We start from the raw sequence: 23,675 nt of genomic DNA, 5'->3' as shown, positions 1-23,675 counted from the left end.
TGCTCTCCCAACCATCTATTCCGACTTTGGCGTTTCCAATCTCCTTCAATAATGAGTACATCTTGCTTTGGTATTGTTTCTATTGTTTGTGTCAGATCTTTGTAAAATAAGTCAATATCCTCATCTGTGTTGTCAGATGTGGGTTCATATATCTGGACTATTGATACATTAAATGGTTTTGCTTGAAATCGTGGTACTATGATTCGTTCGTTGACTGGTTTATAGCATAAGAGTGCGTTTATAGCTTTTTTGCTAAAAAGGAAACCAACTCGTGCTTCATGCGTGGTGTCATACCATCGCAACACCGCCAGTCCTAGTATATCACACCGGCATCTCTTCATTTCCTCGAGAAGTAATTCTAGTTTTCCTGACATCCAAAGTATCCGTACATTCCATGTTCCTGCTGATAATAGTTCTGTTAGTTTCAGATTCTGCTTCCTGTTGGTATCCCACTTTTCAATCCAACCCCCTATCGCTCGATTGGTATCGCGGACCTTGTTGATCCGGACGACGTCCGAACCGGCATGCTGTGGAAAACCTATTTTAATATCTTTATGATAAGTTGAATAATACCTAAGTTCACCTTGAAAAAATATCAAGGTGACCTTAAACAGTATTAGAGCCGTTTTGGTACATGAAGGGTAACACATAAATGGGATTTACTTAATTTTGCCTTAAAATGACAGAATGAATGACTAATTATAAATTTGAATAGCTTTGCTAATAAAAAAAAAAGGTCAGTTATTGCGACGATTTGAGCAAATGGTTGTTCCAATATAATTTCGAATATCAAATAATTTTGTCAGAATAAAAGAAAATATTTTGAAAAAAAAATACGATAAATGTAATCTTAAAAGAAAAATTAGAACTCGGAAGATATATCTCTTTCAGTAACTTTATTGGTTCATCTTTTATGTGTGTGTGTGTGTTTTTTTTTTCATAAAAACACATGTTATTGTGAAGTCGTATATCAGGTATAATTATACTACTCATGTGCGAATATCAGAATTCCGACAAGCATTTCATAAGAGCTGGAAATTAAAATTCTAGGATATTTTGAAGTTTTGCTTTTAAATTGTGTGAAATATCTTCAGTTAATTTCCCATCCTGTCTACAATTTATCCATTTACGGGAACAAAACACACTTCGAATTCCTTTGGCTTGTAAGTGAGATCGAGTTCGCCTTCATCACGTAACTCTGAAGTCCGGTTTTGATATGGGATGTCCTCGTCTTGCATTTTTATTTTGTATTTCTGAAGCAGAGAGGTGATGAAACAGAATATCATTATCTTGGCTAGAAGTTCTCCAGGGCATTTCCGTTTTCCTAAAATGGAAACCTAATTTATAATGAACAGCATTGAAATGAGCATATTTATTTTTTATAATAATTTATAATAAATTCATATATTCGTATTTATATAATATAATTCTTCGTTTTTACGTATTAGGCCTAGTGGCCTGTTACGAAGCTGTTCTTAGCATATCCAAACTATACCCGTCCCGAGGATAATGTGGTTAGCCCTATGCTTCCCGCAGTGTCTTATGTCTGTATGTTCATGGGAACGGTTTGCCTGTTCCTGGGGACGAAAATCCCGAATTTCCGGTTGAAAAAACCGCCTACCTCCGTATGACAGCAGATAACTCATGTTTACCAGATAAAAGGGCGGCGTCTATACAGAGTGAGCTACGGAGGCTTTATAATATAATAATAATATGAATAATATAACATGCATATCATAAATACGTTATATGTTTTTAAAAGTTGATTGAATGAATTGTCAGATTTATGGATAGAATTTCTCCAAATTCATGGAATATTTGTTAGATCTCGTAATGAACCTGCGCTGTGTTCGTTATGTAGTCTTCTTCTGGCTTTTTTTTAATCAAGACTTTTTTAAGGATAACTAAGATAAAATGTGAATATAAGTAGAAAACTGTGAAAACAAAATTCAGATACCAGAAAAAAAATTGAATATCTATTAATTAAATTAAGGGGATATTAGATCCCACATTGTTTAAAAACCGAATAAGAAACTCAAGGATCTCGTTGAGAAATAAAACTCGTTGCAAAGGAAACCCTTTGCAACGAGTTGCCTGTGTTGGTACTACGTTCTAGGACCGAACGTAGTACAAACCGAAATTATATAAACTTAATAAAAATAATAAAAAAAAAATCCTTAATTCACCAACATTAGATGGGTGAGCAGTCAGGGAAAAAAAACGGAAAGTATTTGTAAATGTTTAAGAATAACTGTTCCCATAAAATGGCCGGAAAAGATATCCAATAAAGAATTATTTAGATGAACTGGCATATCTTACGAAAATCTGAAAATCATAAGCCAGAAGGAGAGATGGACCAAAGCGGAGCTAGTGGAGAGGAACATAAAGAGCTTGGAAGAATCTAAACAACCGGACACAGATAAATAGCGAAGCACAAAAGAGTCAAATCGAGATCAGTGATCGAGGCTTTATGCTCTCAATGGAGAGAAGAGAAATAAGAAAGTAATGATAACTAAAGTTCCCGATGAAGAAATCTTGACTCACATAGCGTTATACATTAGAGGAAATTGCACACACCTCAGTAGTATATGCTACCTCTTTTGAACTTTTTTGCACTTTCTCTACTTCTAATCATTCTGTCCATTAGTTTTTAAAATTACGAATATTTTGGCTATTTTGGACTATTCTTTCTTCACTACGACCCCCAGTTTTGCACCACTGTCGCACACATGGTAGGCAGGTAAAAGGTTTCAGTTTTATCTTTAAAATGATGTTCAGTATTGTTGAAATCAGACCCTGTTCCCATACCTAATATTTACGTTTTCCCACATCTTTTTCTTCAAATTATATCCGATCAATTAAAGCAATCAGAATGTCGTAAGCATTAGGTTATTTTGCGGCGGTGCAAATTCATGACTAAATGCTAAGATGTTTTCCATCGGATTGTCTAGGTGGAAAATATCTTGGTATTTAGATTCGCTTCTGTTGTCGCTGCTCTTCAGGACTGAATTGTTACCCTCACATTTTCTGCGAATAGTAATTTTGCATGTATCAATATCTTTATCTCAACATTATCTTTTCATAATCATTCTTAACTTTCTAACTAAAGACTGTCGTATCTTACCTGTGGTGAATGGCATGTAATATGGAGGAATTACTAGTTTTTCTCCATCATCAGTGAGGAATCTTTCTGGTAGGAATTCATTAGGCCTGTCCCAGTATTCGGGATCGTTGTGTATTTGCCATAAATTCAGTATTACAGTTGAGTTTTTCGGAATGTCATATCCACCAACAGTAGCGTCAGCTGCTGCACTAAAAGTAATTGAGAAAGAAAATTTCAAGTTTACTACAAAATTACGATTATGAAATACTAGAGTGATTTGGAGATCGAATTCAAATGCTTTAAGAAATTAACAATATTTTGTGACTTCAGTATATAATTGATGTACGGCGATTTTTTAAAGCTCGATTTCCAGTGTGTGTGTGTATGTAACATGTTCTAGTAGTATTTCGTTCTGTGATCTGAATCATACTTCGTTTGAATCATACTTCAGTGGTAGAAAATACGGATATCCCGAATCAAGTATCCTCGAGAATAGATTGAGCTGAATTATATATTTTTCCACATTTTAACGAGTCGCAGGTATATTGTTCTGTATACATATCCGTAGTAACGTCGGAAAAGAGAGTGGAGTTCCCTGAGATTTAAACCTCCGACACGAATGATAGTATATTTTTATTCTGAATGGTTCACGTACAAAATGAACGGTTGCTTCTAATTATCATCGTTTGGCAGTTCTTTCTTTATGCTAATATTTGTTGATAGGTGGTGACATAGTGGAAGATAATAGTGATTACTTTTCTCTTCTGGCGATAAAGGTACAGTATACAGATAAAGGAAGAAATATATATTTTTAATATATCATTTATTTGAAGCTGTATCTATGAGGTGAATACCGAAGTCGGTCCAAACTATTTCAAAGGGTACCAATACTTCCGTGTGGATGCAATCAATGTGTTAATTGTAGATAAGATCAGTATGAATTCCAAATATACAAATACGTTCAATTTTATAAAATTTAATTATTTAATTTTAAATATAAAATATATTATTTTTATGGCTCTTTAGCCTATTTGTGTTTAGGATTTCCCCTTTTATAAAAATATTACTCACATTTAGGACATTACTGATATTTTATAGAGACAGAAATATGCAGAATATATAGGAGGAATAATTCGGACTTTCTCAAAGTATAATATTTCTCAATAAATTATATATTATGTATGAATTCTCCAACTCACTTTGCCAGTTACTTTTGCCAGGACGTGAACGTCATGGCGATAGTAACTCGCTCTGTGCGATAAATAAACAACACGCCCTCCCAAAAAGGCATCACTTACTGAAGACAAGAAAAACAAGTAGTTTTATTGTACCACTGAATAAGGAACAGAGACATTTGCAGTCTGTGTAATATTCAGGGTGACCATAAAATAACTTTCCCTCTTTGGAGGCATCTGTAGTGAAAAGCAATAAACGGAATGAGACCCAATTTTATATTGAGACTTTTGAAGGCATGTAGAGATGATTTCCACGAAAAACAGATTTAGTACCAAAAGTCGCCGAAAGGGAAAATTTTGGCGCTGGCAGAGCCGAAAAGAGTCAGATATTTGTAGTATGCACAGGTAAAAAGGATTACACGAATTTTACTGTGCGTACGTGACAGAAGCACAACCAATTCCACTTAAAATGGGATTGGGAACGTTCAGGCAGTTATTCGATTGAGTGACGAATTGTGCTCACTATGCGTCCTACATTGCCTCAGCATGCTCTACTTGTTAAGTTGTTATACCTTAATTGGTGAAATATCGTAGCAGCCCTATGGGAACTTAGAAGGCTTCACAACCTGTGAACAGGCCCTATGTCAGCTGTAGCACTGAGAGCAATGATTAAGAAGTTTGAAGAAACTGGATCACTAGGAGTTAGACCTGGCAGAGGATGGAAAGAGACAGTAACAGACGTTGCTAGTGCGGTGTTCGACTGATTCTTTTGAATAAAACATTATTTCCTGTTAGTTCAATCACTACATTAATTTCTGTGTCTATCACAAGTTGTTGTTTTAGTTTAATTATCAATATTCTTATTATCATTGTAAGGTGTCACATATCCAGCTGGAATGAGTGACACAGCTGTCGTTTACACTGTGGAATTGTTATTATTCCATTTTATCTGCCTTTAATGTAATTATCCGCTTGTTTTCGGCTCCATCAACGCCAAAATTTCCCTTATTGGCGACTTTTGGTACTAAATATTTTTTTTGCAGAAATCTTCTCCCCATGCCTTCAAAAGTCTCAATATAAAATTTGGTCTCATTCCATTTATTGGTTTTTAGCTACAGATGACTCCAAAGAGGGAAAGTTATTTTATGACCACCCAGTATTTCCCAACAAATAGTGCAATTAGAGACAGTTGGGATGAAAATGGCACGAACTAATGAATTACACCTCCCCTCCAACAGAAACTGCTGTGTAGATTCAAGCAGAACCATCCCCTGCTTGAACGGGTTCAAACTTGAAATATATAGTGAATGTGTTTTAGATAATGTGGAATTCGGTTGAAGAGAATTAGCATTTCAATTCAACTGTTGGGGTGCATTTGTCTTTGGTTCGCACGATCGTTTGTTAATACATCACCAATCATATGCATTTCTTCTTAGCTGTTCTATCTCTACTGGCCTACCATTGCTGTCTGTTTGCCGCTAGTAATAGGGTGGCCACTTCTGACAAGATCAAGATCAATATAAGATAAGGAATCGTGACATGATTGGTTGTTGAGATGATGACACCATCGTGTGTGTGTGTGTGTGTGTGTGTGTGTGACGTCATGAGTTTGGAATGTCTGGAATTTCTCTGGGGGCATTTGTGTCAATGGCTTCACTTCTTGTGTTTTGTTCGCATATGGAATTATGGGCATTGATTAGAGATAGGGATTCGTGTCGTGATCGATGGGCACTTTGAACAAGATCAAGATCAAGATAAGATAAGGAATCATGTCGTGGATGTTTGTTGTTATCAGATGAAGATAAGTTACATTATTTGTTAGTTGTAAATAAATAAGTGACATTATTATTATTTTGAATGGAAAAGGAAGATATATTAGTGCATAAGGATTCGTGGTGATTGGTGGGATACTATGAACAAAATAGGTGTAGATTGAATGGGGGAATTGACGTCAGTGTCTTGGATGTGTATTATTATGAGTTGTAGATAAGTAAATGGTTTGTGTATGACATTATGGGTGATGGATAGTGATAAGATAAATTTTGGAATGTTTGAAATTTCGCTGGGCCCCCCTTCTCTCAGGGACATCACATGGTGTGTTGGGTTCACGTGTAGTATTGTGGGTTTTATTTAGAGATAAGTAATTGTGATGTTATGTTTGGAAATTTCTGGGGAACATATGTCTCTCTATGATATCAAACAGTGTTTGGTTTGCCCATGGAATTGTGGGTGTGTTTTTGCGATAAGATATCTTGGAATTTTCCCAGGGTGACACACATCCGTCATTGTTGTCATGTTTTGTCTTTGGTTGTCTATAGATGGCTGCACTAATTTTCCAATACATTTTGGAGTATTTCTTTCCTAGTAAAGGGTGGGAATTCTTAGAGTATAGTTCTTAGAATTCTTAGATATGGCGGAAGCCTTATGAAAAAAATAAAACTATCCAGTATTAGAATTGTGCTTACCCAAACATAAGACCAGCGGTTATTGTAATTACAAATCACTTGTTATGTTTAAATTTTTTTAAAAAAAGATTAACTTACATTCTTTCCAGAATGGGATATATTGGAACTATCGAGGTTTAGGTTTTCTGAATATTCCAAATTGCTGATTTTAATATATATTCACAGCGCATAACACACAAACACAAGATCTGAAATGCAGTTAACTCTTTGTTCATTATAGGTTACTGGGGATAACATATATACACAGCAGAAAAACACACAAAACATAGGAGTTGAAAGATATTTCTGTAAATAACCAGAAAATCTAGTTGACTACTTAATTTAGATTACTATTCGATTGGTTATTAATTTTATTATATCAACCTCCCTCTGTATTAATTCCTTCCCACAGTTGCTCATGCTATGTTTTTCCAAGCTTGGTGGAAAAGTCTATGTGCCGTTTTGTTAATGATATGTGTTATTTTCTGTTTGGAATACAGAGTGCTGTTAGAGTATGGAATTCTGACAAGTGACATGATTTTTTTTTTCAAATTGATTTGTTATTTTCTCTATTTTACTTTTAAAATTCAATTTTAACTGTATATTCTAACAGAATAAGTGAACAAAATTAATAAATAAATAAAATTATGTGAATTTATTCTCCAACACTATAGATTTCTTATTAAGTCATACCTTAAGGATTATGTCTCTTATCTGGTTGCCAAATTGTTGTACGTAGGTGAGAAATCTTGTGTTTAGGTTAGAACTCTTCATTCCCATGGGAAATTATTGCTGTAGTAAATTAATGCTTACATTTTATTTTTTTAAAATCAATATGACTATTAATTTTACCTTCGATTACTTGTGCTCTTAACCTGTTTCTGCAATTGAAATTTATTTATTTATTATTATTTTTTCTTTAACATTAGTCATTTTAAGTAATGGATATGAGACAAACAAGGTTTTGAAATCGCCGTTAGCGTTTTCTTTTAGAAACTTCTTTTGCCAGTATACAACAAATAAATAGTTATTTCTTATGATTTCAAATGTATTACTCTGGGAATGATGAGAACAAACATCGACATGGTGTAGCTGTAATAGTAGATGAAGAAATCAATAAATCAGTAATAAATTGGATTCCATTTTCTGAAAGGATAATGCTGTTACAACTTAAGGCAAGCCCCGTTAACATAAATATCATCCAAGCTTATGCACCCACAGCTGACAAAAGTGAAGAAGATGTTAAAGAGTTTTATGAACACCTAAAAGAGATTAAAAACCTAACAAAGAAACATGATATAAACATAGTGATGGGTGACTTCAATGCAAAAGTGGGAAGAGGGAGTGATGGAGAAATTGTTGGCGAACATGGCTTAGGCACCAGAAATGACAGAGGAGATCGCCTAGTCCAATTCTGTCAGGAAGAAGATCTAACAGTAGCAAATACCTGGTTTAAACCTCCACCCAGAAGACTGTACACTTGGAAATCGCCTCAAGATAACCAACATAATATTGTCAGAAATCAAATTGATTATATACTGATAAATAAAAGATTCCACAGTAGCATAAAGAGTGCAAAGACTTATCCTGGAGCAGATATCTCATCAGACCACAATCCCATAGTTGCAGAAGTACGACTTAGATTAAAATCAGCTAAAAAATCACCAAAGAAGAAAAAAAAAATTGATGTAGAAAAATTGAAAAACCCGAACATAAATAAAAGTGCCAAGACACAGCTTAACCTGCGATTACAACAGATTAACATAGAAGAAAATAAAAGTGTGGAATCTCTTTGGAATAGCTTAAAGAATGCCATCGTAACAACAAGTATTGAAGAAGTAGGTTATGTGAATAATATAAAACAAGAATATAAAACAAATCTTACAAGAAGAATGTATAAAAACAAAGACCTAGCCAGGTATACAGAAACACATAACATCATCAAGAAAAAAATAAAAGAAGCTAAGGAAAATTGGATGAAAAATTTATGTACTGAAATTGAACTGCTTCAGAAACAACATGATAATTTCAATCTGTATAAGAAAATCAACGAAATTTCCGGAAAACTGAGGAAAAAGCAGATAGTGTCTCTAAGAGACAAAAATGGAAAAATAGTTCTAGAAGAAGAGAATAAAGCACAGATTTGGATAAAATATGTAACAGAACTTTTCAATGATACTAGACAGAAGCCTATAAATATAAAAGATAACATTCAAGGACCAGCAATCATGAAATGCGAAATAGAGAATGCTATACGAACAAGTAAAACAGGAAAATCCAGTGGACCAGATGGTGTGCAAACAGAATTTTTAAAATTAATCGAACCAGATAACATCAAACTTCTTGAAAAACTATTTAATAAAATATATGAAAGTGATGAATTTCCATCAGATTGGCTCAAATCTACATTTATCACTATCCCATAGAAACCCAAAGCGAATTCCTGTGGTGACTTCAGACTTATTAGTCTAATGAGCCAAACATTAAAAATATTTTTGAAAGTAATTCAGAATCGCATTTATAGAAAAAGTGAAGAAACTCTAAGTGAAACACAATTCGGCTTTCGGAATGGTTTTGGTACTAGAGAGGCCCTTTTCTGTACCCAAATATTGATACAAAAATGCATAGAAAAACAGAAATCTGTCTTTATGTGTTTCATAGATTTTGAAAAAGCATTCGACAAAGTCAGACACACCAACTTAATAGAAATCCTTCAACAAATAAGGCTAGACGAACAAGACATAAGACTAATAACAAATCTGTATTGGAATCAGTCAGCTACCGTTCAATTAGACAACATTACCACCAGTGATATTAACATCAAAAAAGGAGTGAGACAAGGATGTGTGCTCTCACCACTCCTGTTCAACATATACGCAGAGGTAATCTTTAAAAAAGCATTGGAAGAATGTCCAGAGGGAATCACAATAAATGGAAAGATTGTTAACAACCTACGATATGCATATGACACCGTGCTAATTGCAGATAACATTATGGATCTCCAAAAACTCGTTGACAGAGTATACATAGAAAGCCAAAGAATGGGAATAAATATAAACATCAACAAGACAAAATACATGATCATCAGCAAACATCCAGCCTCATCAATGAAACTGACACTCAATGGGAAAAATATTGATCAAGTGTCAAGATATAAATATCTTGGTTGCTGGCTTAATGAACGGTGGGATCCAGAAATAGAAATAAAGACAAGGATTGAAGTTGCACGGCAGTCCTTCATGAAAATGAGAACACTATTCTGCAATAAAGACCTAAACATGGAAGTCAGATGCCGAATGCTGAAATGCTACGTGTGGTCTATTCTGCTCTATGGAGTTGAAACATGGACATTGAAGGCGACAACCATCAAGGAAATCGAAGCCTTTGAGATGTGGCTATACAGAAGAATGCTAAAGATATCATGGACAGAAAAAATTACCAATGAAGATGTCTTAAAATCCATTGGCAAAGCTAAACATCTTGTACAAATAATCAAGAAACGAAAAACATCATATCTTGGACACATCATGAGAAACAGCAAATACCAACTTCTACAAACTATTTTGGTAGGAAGAATTGATGGCGAAGGAACTAGAGTAAGAAAAAGAATATCATGGTTTGACAACATCAAGACGTGGACAGGAAAGAGCAGTGCACAACTGCTCAGATTAGCATAAGAGCGCAGTTTGTTCGCCAAGATGGTCGCTGACCTTCGATAGAAGATAGCACAATAAGAAGAAGAATGATTTCAAATGAATATTAGCTCTGTAATATATACTTTGTTAATTTCTATGTTACCTTTTATTTGACTGTAATATTATTAACAAATCGTATTTACTGAATGTAGCATACAGAAATTAAATAAAGTGAAAAAGACAATATTTTTATATTTTTTCATATTATTCTGCTTTAACATTTGCGTTGATGTTCATATTGTATGATTTGCTACTGGTACTTACGTGTAATTCATGTGATTATTCTCCATGTGACATTTCAAAACAAGTTTAACTATGGTTTGTACATAGTTCAACTATGTAAAACTCATTTCCGTTAGTATCAATTGACTGTTGTCCTCTCAGCCTGACATTTCTATCACAGTAGGGATAGTTATAGATATATTTAACACAATTATTATATTAGATATTCTTTTCAATAGAAATAAATAAATATTTATTCTTATTTCAAATGAAAATTAGCTCAGAAAGAAATAAATAAAGAAAAATTGTAAAGAGAAAAAAAAAACATTTTTTTTCCCTTGTGAAATTTCATCTCAAAAACTAACCAGAGACTTTTTTTTTTGAAAATCCACTCAGTGAATTAAAAGTCTTATTTGTTCATGCAAGCCCTTAAATATTTAAAGAAACTTTGTCAACTCTTGGAAGCAAAAGGAATTGGATATTAAATTAATAGGCAGAATTTTAGTGGAGAATATTTCACCTGAAAAGTGATAAAAAAATAAAAAGGAATCGTAACATGCAGATAACAAGTGAATCGACACGCATATATCAACAAATACTCGCCATTGGAAGAGAAAAATAAAAAAAACATGGGTGGGGGGGGGGGGGGGTGGGGGGGGGGGGGGGTGGGGGGGGGGGGGGGTGGGGGGGGGGGGGGGTGGGGGGGGGGGGGGGTGGGGGGGGGGGGGGGTGGGGGGGGGGGGGGGTGGGGGGGGGGGGGGGTGGGGGGGGGGGGGGGTGGGGGGGGGGGGGGGTGGGGGGGGGGGGGGGTGGGGGGGGGGGGGGGTGGGGGGGGGGGGGGGTGGGGGGGGGGGGGGGTGGGGGGGGGGGGGGGTGGGGGGGGGGGGGGGTGGGGGGGGGGGGGGGTGGGGGGGGGGGGGGGTGGGGGGGGGGGGGGGTGGGGGGGGGGGGGGGTGGGGGGGGGGGGGGGTGGGGGGGGGGGGGGGTGGGGGGGGGGGGGGGTGGGGGGGGGGGGGGGTGGGGGGGGGGGGGGGTGGGGGGGGGGGGGGGTGGGGGGGGGGGGGGGTGGGGGGGGGGGGGGGTGGGGGGGGGGGGGGGTGGGGGGGGGGGGGGGTGGGGGGGGGGGGGGGTCGCGAAAGTTGTCTCGCAACAGCTCAATGAATGCATTTTCATTTTTCTCATGAGATTCTTCTGCTTCCCAATCAATATTTGAATAATTAGAGTCTCCCATAATGATTACTCTTTTCGCGCTCATCTTTTCTATTTGGTGATGCATTGATAATCATTAGCAACGGATCCACTAGTTAGCAATAAACGACTATGTAATTGATCTTGTTAGATTCTGCCTCACACCAGATGGCTTCAAATTCACTTCGACACGAAATATTGTTAATAACAGTACTACAATCATAGGTCTCAACTCTAACTGGATTCGAGTAATCCGATATATTTAGCAGCACGACCCCATCCTCTCTATCCTTCCTAAAATATTGTACCCTTGGCACACGATACCACTTAGTATGTATGATTCAGTTAGCCAAGTCTCACTAATGCCCACAATCTGAGGTCCGAACATAATGACTAAGGCAACAAACTCGACCGCTTTGTTTCTGATACGCCTAACATTTGGGTACGGACATCATAAGCTACCTGCATGTTATTTTGTATACACTTTTCTGAAAAGTTTTCATGCCATAGTTGGACCACTTATAATAAATATTTGAAGTTGCGTAAAATATGCTTTTTCTATAAACTATAAGGACAAAAAAATCTCACCTGCGTTTCATCTTCATCCATGAAAGTTCCATTCTTTAGGCTATAGCTGAATACCCGTTTGACTTCTTTCCATAACTTTCCATTATGTGAAGAAACACCTGAATAAACATAAAGAATTATACAGGAAAGAATTTATTTACACAGAATATAGACGAACGACACTACATTCTACCCCACACAATACTAATACTACAGTTTCTGACTACATACAAGTTCTCATTACGCTAGAATGCATATATATATATATATTTTTTTTTTTTTTTGTCTATATTTATCCACTTATTTTGGAAGCCGATATCTTTTCAATCTATGTGGAGGTTCCTGTCATTTCTGTCTATATTCCTTGATTTTGTCATTTATATTGTAAACACGTAAGCTTTTTTCTAATGTCTTCATTCCTCATATGGTCTAATTTTGTGCACCCTTTAATTGTTCTTAAAATCTCATTTCTACTTCCTGTATTTTACTTTGATCTTTCTAATCAACAGTTCACATTTACGAAGCATATAATATAAGGGAGGGCCACTTCTTTAAAATTAAAGTGGGTTTCTATTTTTTATTCAGAGTTCATTTAATAGTTCCACATATTTTCTGAAATCTCTTTATTTTATTTATATCTTTGTGTTTCAAATGACATCTCTTCTTCTGTTACTTAATATTCTACGATTAATGCAAAATCTTGAAATTACTGCGTCTTTGTCTTGTTTTGTTTAATTCATAAGCTGATTTTTGAAGGTCATCTTCGTTGTATTGTGATATAATATGATTATCTGCATACAGCATTGTATTGATAACAGTCATGTTAGGTAACTGGATGCTTTGTTTTATTGTTTTCCATATTTTACTGATTTAATCTATCCTTTGTCTTGTATCTGATCTATTGATATTTAAACTATCATTCTATTTCAATAATGCATTGTTGTACGAGACATTAATTGGAAAAGAAGTTAACATCGGTGCATGCCATGTGAACATCTCGCTGAACCTCGTGCGTCCAGGAAAGTAACACTGTCCAATGTTTCATCGGTAATAAGCCACCAAATGCGTCCCAGTTTAGTGTCAAAACACGGCGCAGTGACAGGCACAATCCGAACGCTGAAGGACTCGGCTACGAATCCTGAGTTATCTTACATCAAAATTTTTAGAGAAGACCAGCTTTAATTCATTTCGGTAACAACACAATAGACTCAATACCAAAAATAATAAATACGGAAATAGATAGAGTACCTACAATTTCACATTACTGCTCAATGCCACTTAGAAGGCAATGTAAAGAAATCATGACGATACTCAAGAATGAGAAACCAGCTAACGATACTACCAATCCTAATGGATTAGTAAACTAGAAACACGAGACATCAAATCCAAAAGAAGATGCCACACTATCAGGAAAGGGCAAACAGCTCACGAACAAAATTTAAACCAAATAGTGAGGATCAAAAATCAAGTACCGCTAACGAAACTCGGCTTTTGGAAGAACTTTTGTGTACATCGTCTAAATACAATCTTAGAGCAAAGGTAATAGGAAATAGATAAATTAGCAAAATCACATGAAAAAAAATCGAAGTGGAGCAAGGAAACAATACCGAAAAACAGCTAAAGACGAACAACCGACCACAGATACTACAGGTAATCCCTGTCTCAAAATATTCTGGAGATAGGGATTCTCAATAGCCCGCATATGATGATGATGAAGAAATTGAGAAACCAAGTCTTTCTCACAGGTTTTTCTAAGAGCTAATCAGCTTCAGAGCTTCCTTATGAAAGTTCGAGCCATACAAAAACGGCTCACAGCATACAACTACAAAGTCCACATCAGTGGTCTAATCATTCAATTTGAAGGACTAAGAAACCTGGCAGGAAAAAAAAGTAAGAAAAACCATCAACCTCATTAAACGAATATATTATCTGATCAATAAGTTAGAATTTCATAGGCATCCAATTACTCATAAAGTAAACGAAGTACACCGATTCAGCTAAAATACAGCAACTCAGCGTATATTATGAGCTCCCCGGTAATCTTTCTGATATTAAATGCGAGAAGGAGTTCACCATTATTTCGGCTTGCACATTACCTGGATCACCGTCCCAAATAGCTATGCTACGGGAAACTAATTTCCACCCGACATAAAGACCTTCAGCCACTGGAAGCACATGTTTTATATAATTAGTGTACTCCTGAAGAGGGTTGTGGACTTTGCAGTAGCGTTTGATCTGGCAATTGTGAACTCGTTTTTCTTCAAGAGGGAAGAACATTTGATAACATTTAAAAGTGGTAACAACAGCTCACAAATTGACTACATTTTGACTAGAAGAAAACATCTTAAGGTTGTGACAAATTGTAAGGTAATTCCAACAGATCAAGTAGCACAACAACACCGACTGCTGTGCGCAGACTTTAAATTAAGATCGAAGATAAGAACTTCTGGTTGCCATGGGATGAAGACAATTAAGTGGTTTCGCTTAAAAGAAGAGAGTGTGAGGAATCATTTTAGGGAGAGAGTGTTAGAGAGGATTTCGGATGGACTGGAAAGTGTACAAGATTGGTGGAAACATAATTCAAAAGTAATCCTGAGCTGTGCAATCGAGGTGCTTGGTGAGACATCTGGAAAGATTAGAGAGCAGAAGGAGGGTTGGTGGTGGAATAATGATGTACAAGTGGCAGTGACAGCTAAGAGGAAGGCAAAGCAGAAGTGGGATGAGTCAAGAGTGGATGAGGACAGAGAGGTGTACAAAGAGAGAAAGCAAGAAGCCAAGAGAGTTGTGGCACAGGCGAAGGCCATGGCATATCAAGATCTGTATGATCAATTAGAAACAAAGGAAGGACAGAGAAAAATTTACCAACTAGCGAAATGTAGAAATAAAGCAGCTAAGGACATCTTACATGTGAGGCAGATCAAAGATGCTGAAGGAAGAGTATTATGGAGGGATGTGGACATAAGAAACAGATGGAAAATATACTTTGAGGGACTTCTGAATGAGGAAAATGCAAGGACTCACAGAGGAGATGGGAAGCCTTCTGAGGGGATGGTGCAGAACATCAGTAGAATGGAAGTGATGGAGGCCATGAAGAGGATGAGGAATGGAAAAGCGGTGGGCCCGACAGAATTCCAGTGGAGGCATGGAAGGCACTGGGGGAAGAGGGAATTGACCTGCTGTGGGACCTGTTTATGAAAGTTTGCCAACAGGAAAATATACCCGAGGAATGGAGGGAGAGTACTCTTGTTCCCATCTACAAGGGTAAAGGGGATGCACAAGACTGTAAAAATTACAGAGGAATAAAGTTGATGTCCCACACAATGAAGATCCTAGAAAGGGTTCTTGATGGTAGATTGAGGGAGGAGGTGGAGATTGCAAAGGAACAATTTGGCTTCATGCCTGGCAGATCAACAACAGATGCTATCTTTGGGTTACGACAGATGATGGAAAAATATCGAGAGAAACAAAGGGAGCTACATCTGGTATTTATTGATCTGGAGAAAGCATACGATAGAGTGCCAAGGCAAGAAGTCTGGAGGTATCTGAGGGAGAAGAAGGTGCCGGAGAAATATGTCAGGTTGGTGCAGGAAATGTACAGAAATGTGAAGACAAGTGTTCGGACCTGTTTGGGACAGACAGAAAGTTTTCAAGTAACAGTTGGCTTGCATCAAGGGTCAGCATTAAGTCCGTTGCTGTTTAATATTGTGATGGAGGTGGTGACAGAGGAGGTGAGAGAAGATGCACCTTGGACAATGTTGTATGCAGATGACATCTTGCTGTGTGTAGATTCAAGAGAAGAAGCGGAAACTAAACTGGAAAGATGGAGAAAAGTACTGGAAGAGAGAGGTATGAGACTGAGCAGAAGTAAGACAGAGTATATGTGTTGCGCAGTGGGCGGTGGCCACCAGACAGACCTGGAGCTGGAAGGAAATGTCATCAGGAAGGTGAGAGACTTTAGATACTTAGGTTCGACAGTGGAAGAAGATGGAGGAGGTGAGAAGGAAGTGGGATGCAGGATACAAGCAGGTTGGAGGAACTGGAGGGAGATGGCTGGAGTGTTATGTGATAAGAGGGTGCCGATCAATCTGAAAGGCAAAATTTATAGGACAGTAGTGAGGCCAGCTATGACATATGCTATAGAAACTGTGGCCCTGAGGAAAAATAACATTAGCAGGATGGAAGTCGCAGAGATGAGAATGCTTAGGTGGATGTGCGGTGTGACCAGAAAGGATCATCTGAGAAATGACTATGTCAGGGGAACAGTGAAAGTTATGAACTTAGGAGCGAAAATACAGGAGGCAAGGTTGAGATGGTTTGGTCATGTGATGAGGAGGGAGGACGAATATGTGGGAAGAAGGGTCATGCAGATGGATGTGCAAGGAAGGCGGAAGCGTGGGCGGCCAAAGAAGAGATGGAGGGAGCTGGTAGAAGAGGACTTGAAGATGAAGAACTTGGATGTGGTGACAGCCCAAGACAGGAAGGTGTGGAGGAGACTCATAATAAAGAGTGACCCCACTTAAGTGGGAGAAGCTGCAGAAGAAGAAGAAGAAGAAGAAGTGTACTCCTGAAGACTATGAGTGGGAAGAAGATACAACTAGTTAAAGCATACATACTACAGGATGAAAGATTTACAGTGCATGCACTAGAGTTCATACAAAGTCATGTCTACAATGTTGATGAGAGCCACCTCAGACTGGCAAATTGATTCAACTGCATTTTGGACTCTACAATAAACAGAAACCAATACCAAGAACATCGTCTCGCCTTAGTTCAACTGCTGTAGGAATGAATGCTTATTCAGAGAAATCTGAAGAGGCATTCATTTTCACGCCAACATTAACAGCAGTGACATCTTCCTGACTCTGAGCCACTATACATTCCCATTTGGAGCATTCTGCAAGCAGAACTCTAATAAGAGCACAACTTCTGGTTCTCATCTGCCATACTGCCGCGGGAGGGTAGCTATATGCTACCATTCTAGGGAGAGATGATTATGAGCAAGGTGGTTTCCAGTTGCCTTCCTTGCCGTAAGTATTTATGACTGTAACCTGTGTGTTCACGGGGCCGGTTTGCCTGCTTGCGGGATGAAAAACCCCAGATAAACTGGCGGAAAAAACCCTGCTGCCCACGCCCAAGACCGGCTAACTTGGCTATGGCTGAGGAAGATCCTTAAGCTCCTCACGTCGTGGACGGGAATCGAACCTAGGACACTCCTTCCCCAGGCACATGGTTGCGAAGCGCAAAGCCACTAGGCTAACCGCGCGGACCAAGAGCACAACACAGGCATAAAAAATTAACATACGAACCAATACATACAATGCCAATGCAACAGATAACAACGCCACTAGTAAAATATTCTGATGAAGAAAAATACTCATCCTTGATGCATCATAAAATATTTTCCCATCATACTCCATGATTCGATAAAAACCTCACCTCAAAAACAAAAGATATATCTTACGATATAGCTTTCCAGTCCTTCTGTAAATTTCTTGGACATAGCAAAGAAACTGTCAACGCCTCCCCCCCCCCCCAGTTCACCCGTTAATGACATCTCTCATAAGGCTTATTCCAAAGAAAAGCAATCTTACAGAACAAACGTTTTGTCTAATAAATAAATAATATATATGTGATATACATACATATTACTAACTAAAACGTATTGATAAATGTTAGCCAGTAATTTATGACTTTAAAGAAACGAACAAAATAATAGCGTAGTTGTAGTTGGAGTCATTTCTAATAGTTTTACTTACCTACCTTTCCAGGTATCAGATTAAAACTTTGATTTGGTGGTCTGAAAAGCAGCTCAGTGCAGTTTAAAGCTTCCTTGGCCACTTGACAATCGCCAATGACAACTGTATGCATTTGTCCGAGATAAATCCTGAAACGTTCATAGCGAAAAAAAAAAACTTATGAATCACATCGTCTGTAGTATTTAGTAAATACTTTCATTTAACTTTAATACAGAACAATAATATAAATAAATTGCCTTGAAGCAGAAAAACGTAATATTTTTGTGAATTGTATGTGTTCTATAGACTGACAGTTTTGCAGATTTAAAATGTTAGACAAGCAAAGGTAATACATGAATAATATTTTTGAATGGAAAACTAATCGCATTCAGAGCTTCTAATTAAGACATTCCAAAAGTGTGTAAATTATATAATGTATACCAAGCTTAAAGCAATATACATTGCTTTAAGCTTCCCATTTGGTATTTGAAGTTGTTCAATGCTCTCGTTTTTATATGATATCTTTTTTTAGATGATAACTTTTTTTTAAATCGATAAATCCTCCCATGCTTTCAGACTATTGATAGAAGAAATCTGAACTTATACCAAACTCATGTTTGGTATAAGTTCAGATTACCATCTATCACAAAAACGCACAAAGTTAGCTATGATTGTACCCACCAATCGCCCTCACTTCGGTGTCTAAATTAACGGGGATCATTAGTCAACTTTTTCAATTGGTTTCATACTGAGGAAGTTGATTTTCTTCATACAGAAAAACATTGCAATATACAGGAATAATACAAAGACCATCAGAAGCCCATCAGCTATGAATTGCACCACTTTATCTTGGCTATTATTCTTTCCATTTCCAGGGTCTAATCGTGTTGTCTCGACACCTGCTCAGTTTAGTAAATTGTCATCTTTTGGTCTACTTTGCATCTGCTGCAATTGGGTAGTTAGCTTGCTTTCTCTCCGGCCATGTTTGCTGTTTGTGTATGTTTTGCGCTCATATACGATTATTTTCGAGCTTTCCAACCGAGGACCTCTTACATTGACCAATAATGCTATCAACAGTTTTGATGATGATGATGGTATCCGAAGAGTTCACTGAAAAGAATTTGTTGAAAGACAATTTAACGAACGACAATTTAAAGAAAAAGGCAATATATCAAAAAAATTAATTTAATAAACAATTAATCGAAAAAGCAATTAATGGAAAGGCAGTTCTCCGAAAAAGCAATTCACCGATCAGCAGTTAATCGAAAACACAATTTATCGAAACGCAATTGATCGAAAAACTGCAATTCATCGAATTGTTGATTCATTTGATGAATTATTTATTGCGTTTTCGATGGCTGATCTTTCGCTGAACTGCAATCGATAAACTGTCCTTTGATTAACTGTTATGACGAATTTTCATGTAACAGGTTATGATAGTACACTCCATTCATCCTACTCATTCGACACTCCGTGCAATGCAGAAGCATTTTAAGCGTCAACATGTACCACTAATGCCTTCGCGACTAATCTTCATTGCCATTCTTTAATGAGCAAGATAGTCGAGTCACTTTCTACGTTAACAAAAGGCAGTGTTAAATTCTATTTTTGCAAAACTTATATCAACTCAATTTTCTTTGTATCCCGTGATACACTATTTACCAAATATACCAGTCCAAAGAAGGAGGAGAGAGCGAGAGAGAGAGAGAGAGAGAGAGAGAGAGACAAAGAGAGATCTTCTTGGATTAACATTTATCTCTACTAAGAAATCCATTCCATTTATAGTTTTCCCAACCTCTAATGAAACTAGAAAGTATCATTTTCTTCTCGAGACGCTATTTTTCACCAGTCCAGCTTCTGACTCTCTTTACAAATCCGAAATTCGTCCATTCTCAGAATACTGTTCGTGTTTTTGAATGATGTATGAAAATTCATCTTAAGTGTTTTAATGTAATTTTTCTTCTTCGTCTTCTTTATTTTTATTTATTTTTATTTTTTGTAGGGACTTTTATTGGCTCGCTAAACTGAAATTGATATCACCATTCCTGGCTATGTTCATTCAATAATACTAACTGCACGTATTTGATTAAATGTAAAATTAATTTTTGGTGGTGCTTTGTTTAATTTGTGGTTAAATAGACGAATGATATCTCATATGCGCCTTCCTTTAAGTAAACGGGAATGGGAAGACACGCTTATGCCTCGAACTGAGAGACACACGCAAACGATTAATAACGAAAGCCCATGAATCCATGTTGTATGGTGACGTTATATGTGGTGGACGTAATTTTTGACTGTTCATCGTAAAAACAATGTATAACACTCAGTGAAAGTCCATAGCTCTAATATGCTGTCGTAAGTTTAATTCTAGTTGGAATCGGAACATTAGAGGAACTCTTACTAATTATTTTTTCGACCGGTTTTTGAGTTAAAGAAACTCACGAAAATCGACGGTAGAACCAAAACTATTTGTAGAGAGTAAGCATAGCGTTAGGATTAGGAACTGCGAGATGGCAGCAATTTTTGGCTGCCTCTCTTCACCGGATGTCATGTATAATAGTGATAGCCTTGAACCAGCTATCTCTTATTGGCTACCGGTGGAGATTGAACTCCCCCCCTCATCCAAAAGTTCCATAAATCTAAAACGGCCTCGTCTACTCATTGTACAGGAATAAAAGGCATTAGATGATTATTATGTTTTTAAATTTTTTCTTAGAATAGACGATTTGATACACTTTCATAAGAAATATAGCGAATAGCATATATGTCAATAAATGAACATTTTATTTCTATCTTCAGGAGTCATTTTAAGTGTGTTTTTATGATACATATATATTTTTAAGTTGACACTCTTATAAGTAAAGAAAAAGAAATGCCATTTTGTGGGTTTCATGTCTACAACCAAAGCACACGAAGCCAAAGATAATTCAATTCATTCTATTGGTCAATTCCCACAAACGTCTCCTTCATCCTAATATCACGCACGAAGCTTCAGTAATTAACTTATTGGATTGTAGCTTGAAAGTGAATCAACAGTTTTTGTAATACTGTCAAGCAAACTCACTCATACATTTGACGTTATTATTTTGCAGACACTTGCAGTAAGTTCCCACCAGTTAAATTTTTGAAATGAATTGTAACTGACTAAAATTTGAGAAAAGGCATCTCATTAAAACAACATTAAATGATCACTTATTATCGACTTAATCCAATCATAGTTGGATGTGTTTTATTTCTTTTTATGTACCAGAAGATCATTGCCTTTTAATCTCTACAGTTTTTTCCCAGTAAATTAGGTTTTCTAAATAGCGAACCTAATTTATTCGGTTTCCAAGGAAATTCATCGTAAAATCCTCTAAAATAAGTTGACAGAAAAAATTGTAAATACTTTTAGATTAATTTCTTTTCATAATTTATAGAAGCAGTTATTTTTTGTCAAGAAAATCGACTGTAGAACACACACTGTTTCAGACAGTAACAATAGGGCAAACCCCCCTATCGCAAGATGACAACAGGGGTTCGCTGTACTGTCTTCACCGGGTCTTATTTCATATCACTGATAATATGGGCCATCTATCACTGATTTCTTTTCAGTCTTCAAACGTTAAGGCCAAAACGGCCTCTTCTACTGTCTCTAAGGGAATAAATGACATTATGAGATTATTCGTTTTATTTATTTTTATTATTCCGTTAAGTATTATTTAACAAGTCGAAAGACTGCTCAAATCATCTAGGATATACACACCAACCAACATCCCTGAACAGGCTTTCGATAATTTTTTCTGTCATATTTAAAAATATTGTTCGATATATTAAATTTCCATGTTACTAAGCTTTTCGATGGTTTTTTAATTATCTTTCTTCAGATTATTGCTCAGTACCACAGAAATAACAAATGTTGACTTTCAGCACAAATTCGAAACAAATTCACTCCCAAAGTTTAATTATAATAAAATAATAACTTATATTGTGTTACATATTAACAATATCATTTATAATATTTATGCTTCTCTCTGAACAGAACAGATTATTATTTTTATAATATTTAAAAGTGAAGAGTGATTATTTTATTAGTAAGGCTCTTCATATTTGACTAATTTAGATGTTAACCAATTAATTAAATCTCTTTATATTTCATTTCATTTCGCGGGGAAATGTTTGTTTAATTATTATTACTTGGAGTCCTCTATAGAAATCTCATTGTTTCAGAAAAAATATAATGGAATAGGAAATGGCTGCAGTGCTCTCTTCCCTGGATGTCAATTAAAATGATCGGCATTTTTTGCCGAGCTATCCGTCACTAGTTAAGGATAGAGATTGGCTGATCTTCAGTTTCCAAAAGTTACTTATTGCTAAACCGCATCACCTATTCCCTTTCTTTGTTTCTTTGTACAATTATAATCAACTATTTGATAAAAGATTTGACTTACGAAAATACATTTCCGTATTTCTTGGCAATGCTTTGAAAATCCCGGTGTTGAAATCGGCTAAGAAAAGGAAAATAACCAACAATTGGCAATCCACGTGGTCCTGGTGGTATATTTTTATACTTCTTTGCGTTTACTTTAAAAATATTTAGAATGAAATACACCAAAAGCACCAAACACGTGATAGCTAATATCGATGAGCTTGTGTTTTTCAGATCCGTTCCTTCCAAAGTGTAAGTCATGATGTTGCCAACACAATGATCTTTCTACAACTGCTCGATAAAGTTTATTTTTCATATATATATATATATATATATATATATATATATATATATATATATATATATATATATATATATATATATATATATATATAAATATACATTTATTACATATAAGATAACTTCTGAAACAATGACGTCTGTTAGATACAAAGGTTATTTGGTTAACATAATGGTTACATAATCATAACCTTGATCTTTTTCTAAATATATTTGAACCGCACAGATTTCAAATAAATATATATTATTATCGAATAATGATATATATTTCATTTAATTAATCTTGTATTCTTATTTACGAAAGTCCAGTGTTGTAACAGAATGGATAACGTATTTTAATAATGTTTTATTGATTCAAGGTGACCTCGAATAATATCCAAATTGCTAAAGATAAAGCGCAAAGAGAACGTATTGATGATCTACACTATTTTATCTACACACGCCATGTAGATAAAAGCTAATCTAGCACGTGTCATGCAAAAAAAAAAAAAAAAAAATTGATTTATGTAATGTTGCATTAAAACGGCAGCACGATGGACACATATTTCATAAATTCTCTCAAATCATTAATAAATTATTATAATTTTATTATCGTATTCCCAATAAATTTTCTTGTAATTGCAAAAAAAAAAGGAATCAATGCAAAATCATCGATTTTGCATTGATTTCATAATTGTTTTTGTCAATATATAGGGAAGAGAATTTCTATGAGCGAAAATCCTTTTCTGAACGAGTTTTGAACCTGGACCTACACACGTACGGACAGGTGAATTAGAAACTTCTATTTATTACAGTGTTGGACCTTCTTCTGCCCTACACCACATCTGCGGTTTGGAAT

The 23,675-nt window shown here is 36.3% G+C and overlaps 1 protein-coding gene across 1 annotated transcript; it reads right to left on the bottom strand.

The window, feature by feature from the left end:
- Window positions 1–875: 875 nt before the first annotated feature.
- LOC150101557 (uncharacterized) lies at window positions 876–22,804 on the bottom strand. The gene is made up of 6 exons (XM_090400840.1): window positions 22,560–22,804; window positions 18,151–18,278; window positions 12,416–12,513; window positions 7,575–7,603; window positions 3,125–3,312; window positions 876–1,324 (listed from the first exon to the last, which is right to left on the bottom strand). The coding sequence occupies exons 1-6, from the start codon at window positions 22,796–22,798 to the stop codon at window positions 1,119–1,121; spliced, it is 888 nt and encodes a 295-aa protein (XP_090256966.1). The 5' UTR covers window positions 22,799–22,804; the 3' UTR covers window positions 876–1,118.
- Between the last annotated feature and the right edge of the window lie 871 nt (window positions 22,805–23,675).

The sequence above is a fragment of the Typopeltis vanoorti genome, chromosome 11 (genome assembly GCF_054136105.1).
Source record: "Typopeltis vanoorti isolate ZY-2024b chromosome 11, IOZ_Tvanoo_1.0, whole genome shotgun sequence".
NCBI lineage: Eukaryota > Metazoa > Arthropoda > Arachnida > Uropygi > Thelyphonidae > Typopeltis > Typopeltis vanoorti.
The sequence above is the reverse complement of the archived record's forward strand: the minus strand, read 5'-3'. Positions and strand labels throughout refer to the sequence as shown.

Excerpts from the sequence above, each read along its gene's own strand:
- LOC150101557 (XM_090400840.1), bottom strand. The coding sequence starts at position 22,798 with ATGACTTACACTTTGGAAGGAACGGATCTGAAAAACACAAGCTCATCG. Across the intron at positions 18,279-22,559 it reads AAATACGGAAATGTATTTTC|GATTTATCTCGGACAAATGC; the intron begins GTAAGTCAAATC and ends TGAACGTTTCAG. Across the intron at positions 1,325-3,124 it reads TTACATGCCATTCACCACAG|GAAAACGGAAATGCCCTGGA; the intron begins GTAAGATACGAC and ends TTTCCATTTTAG.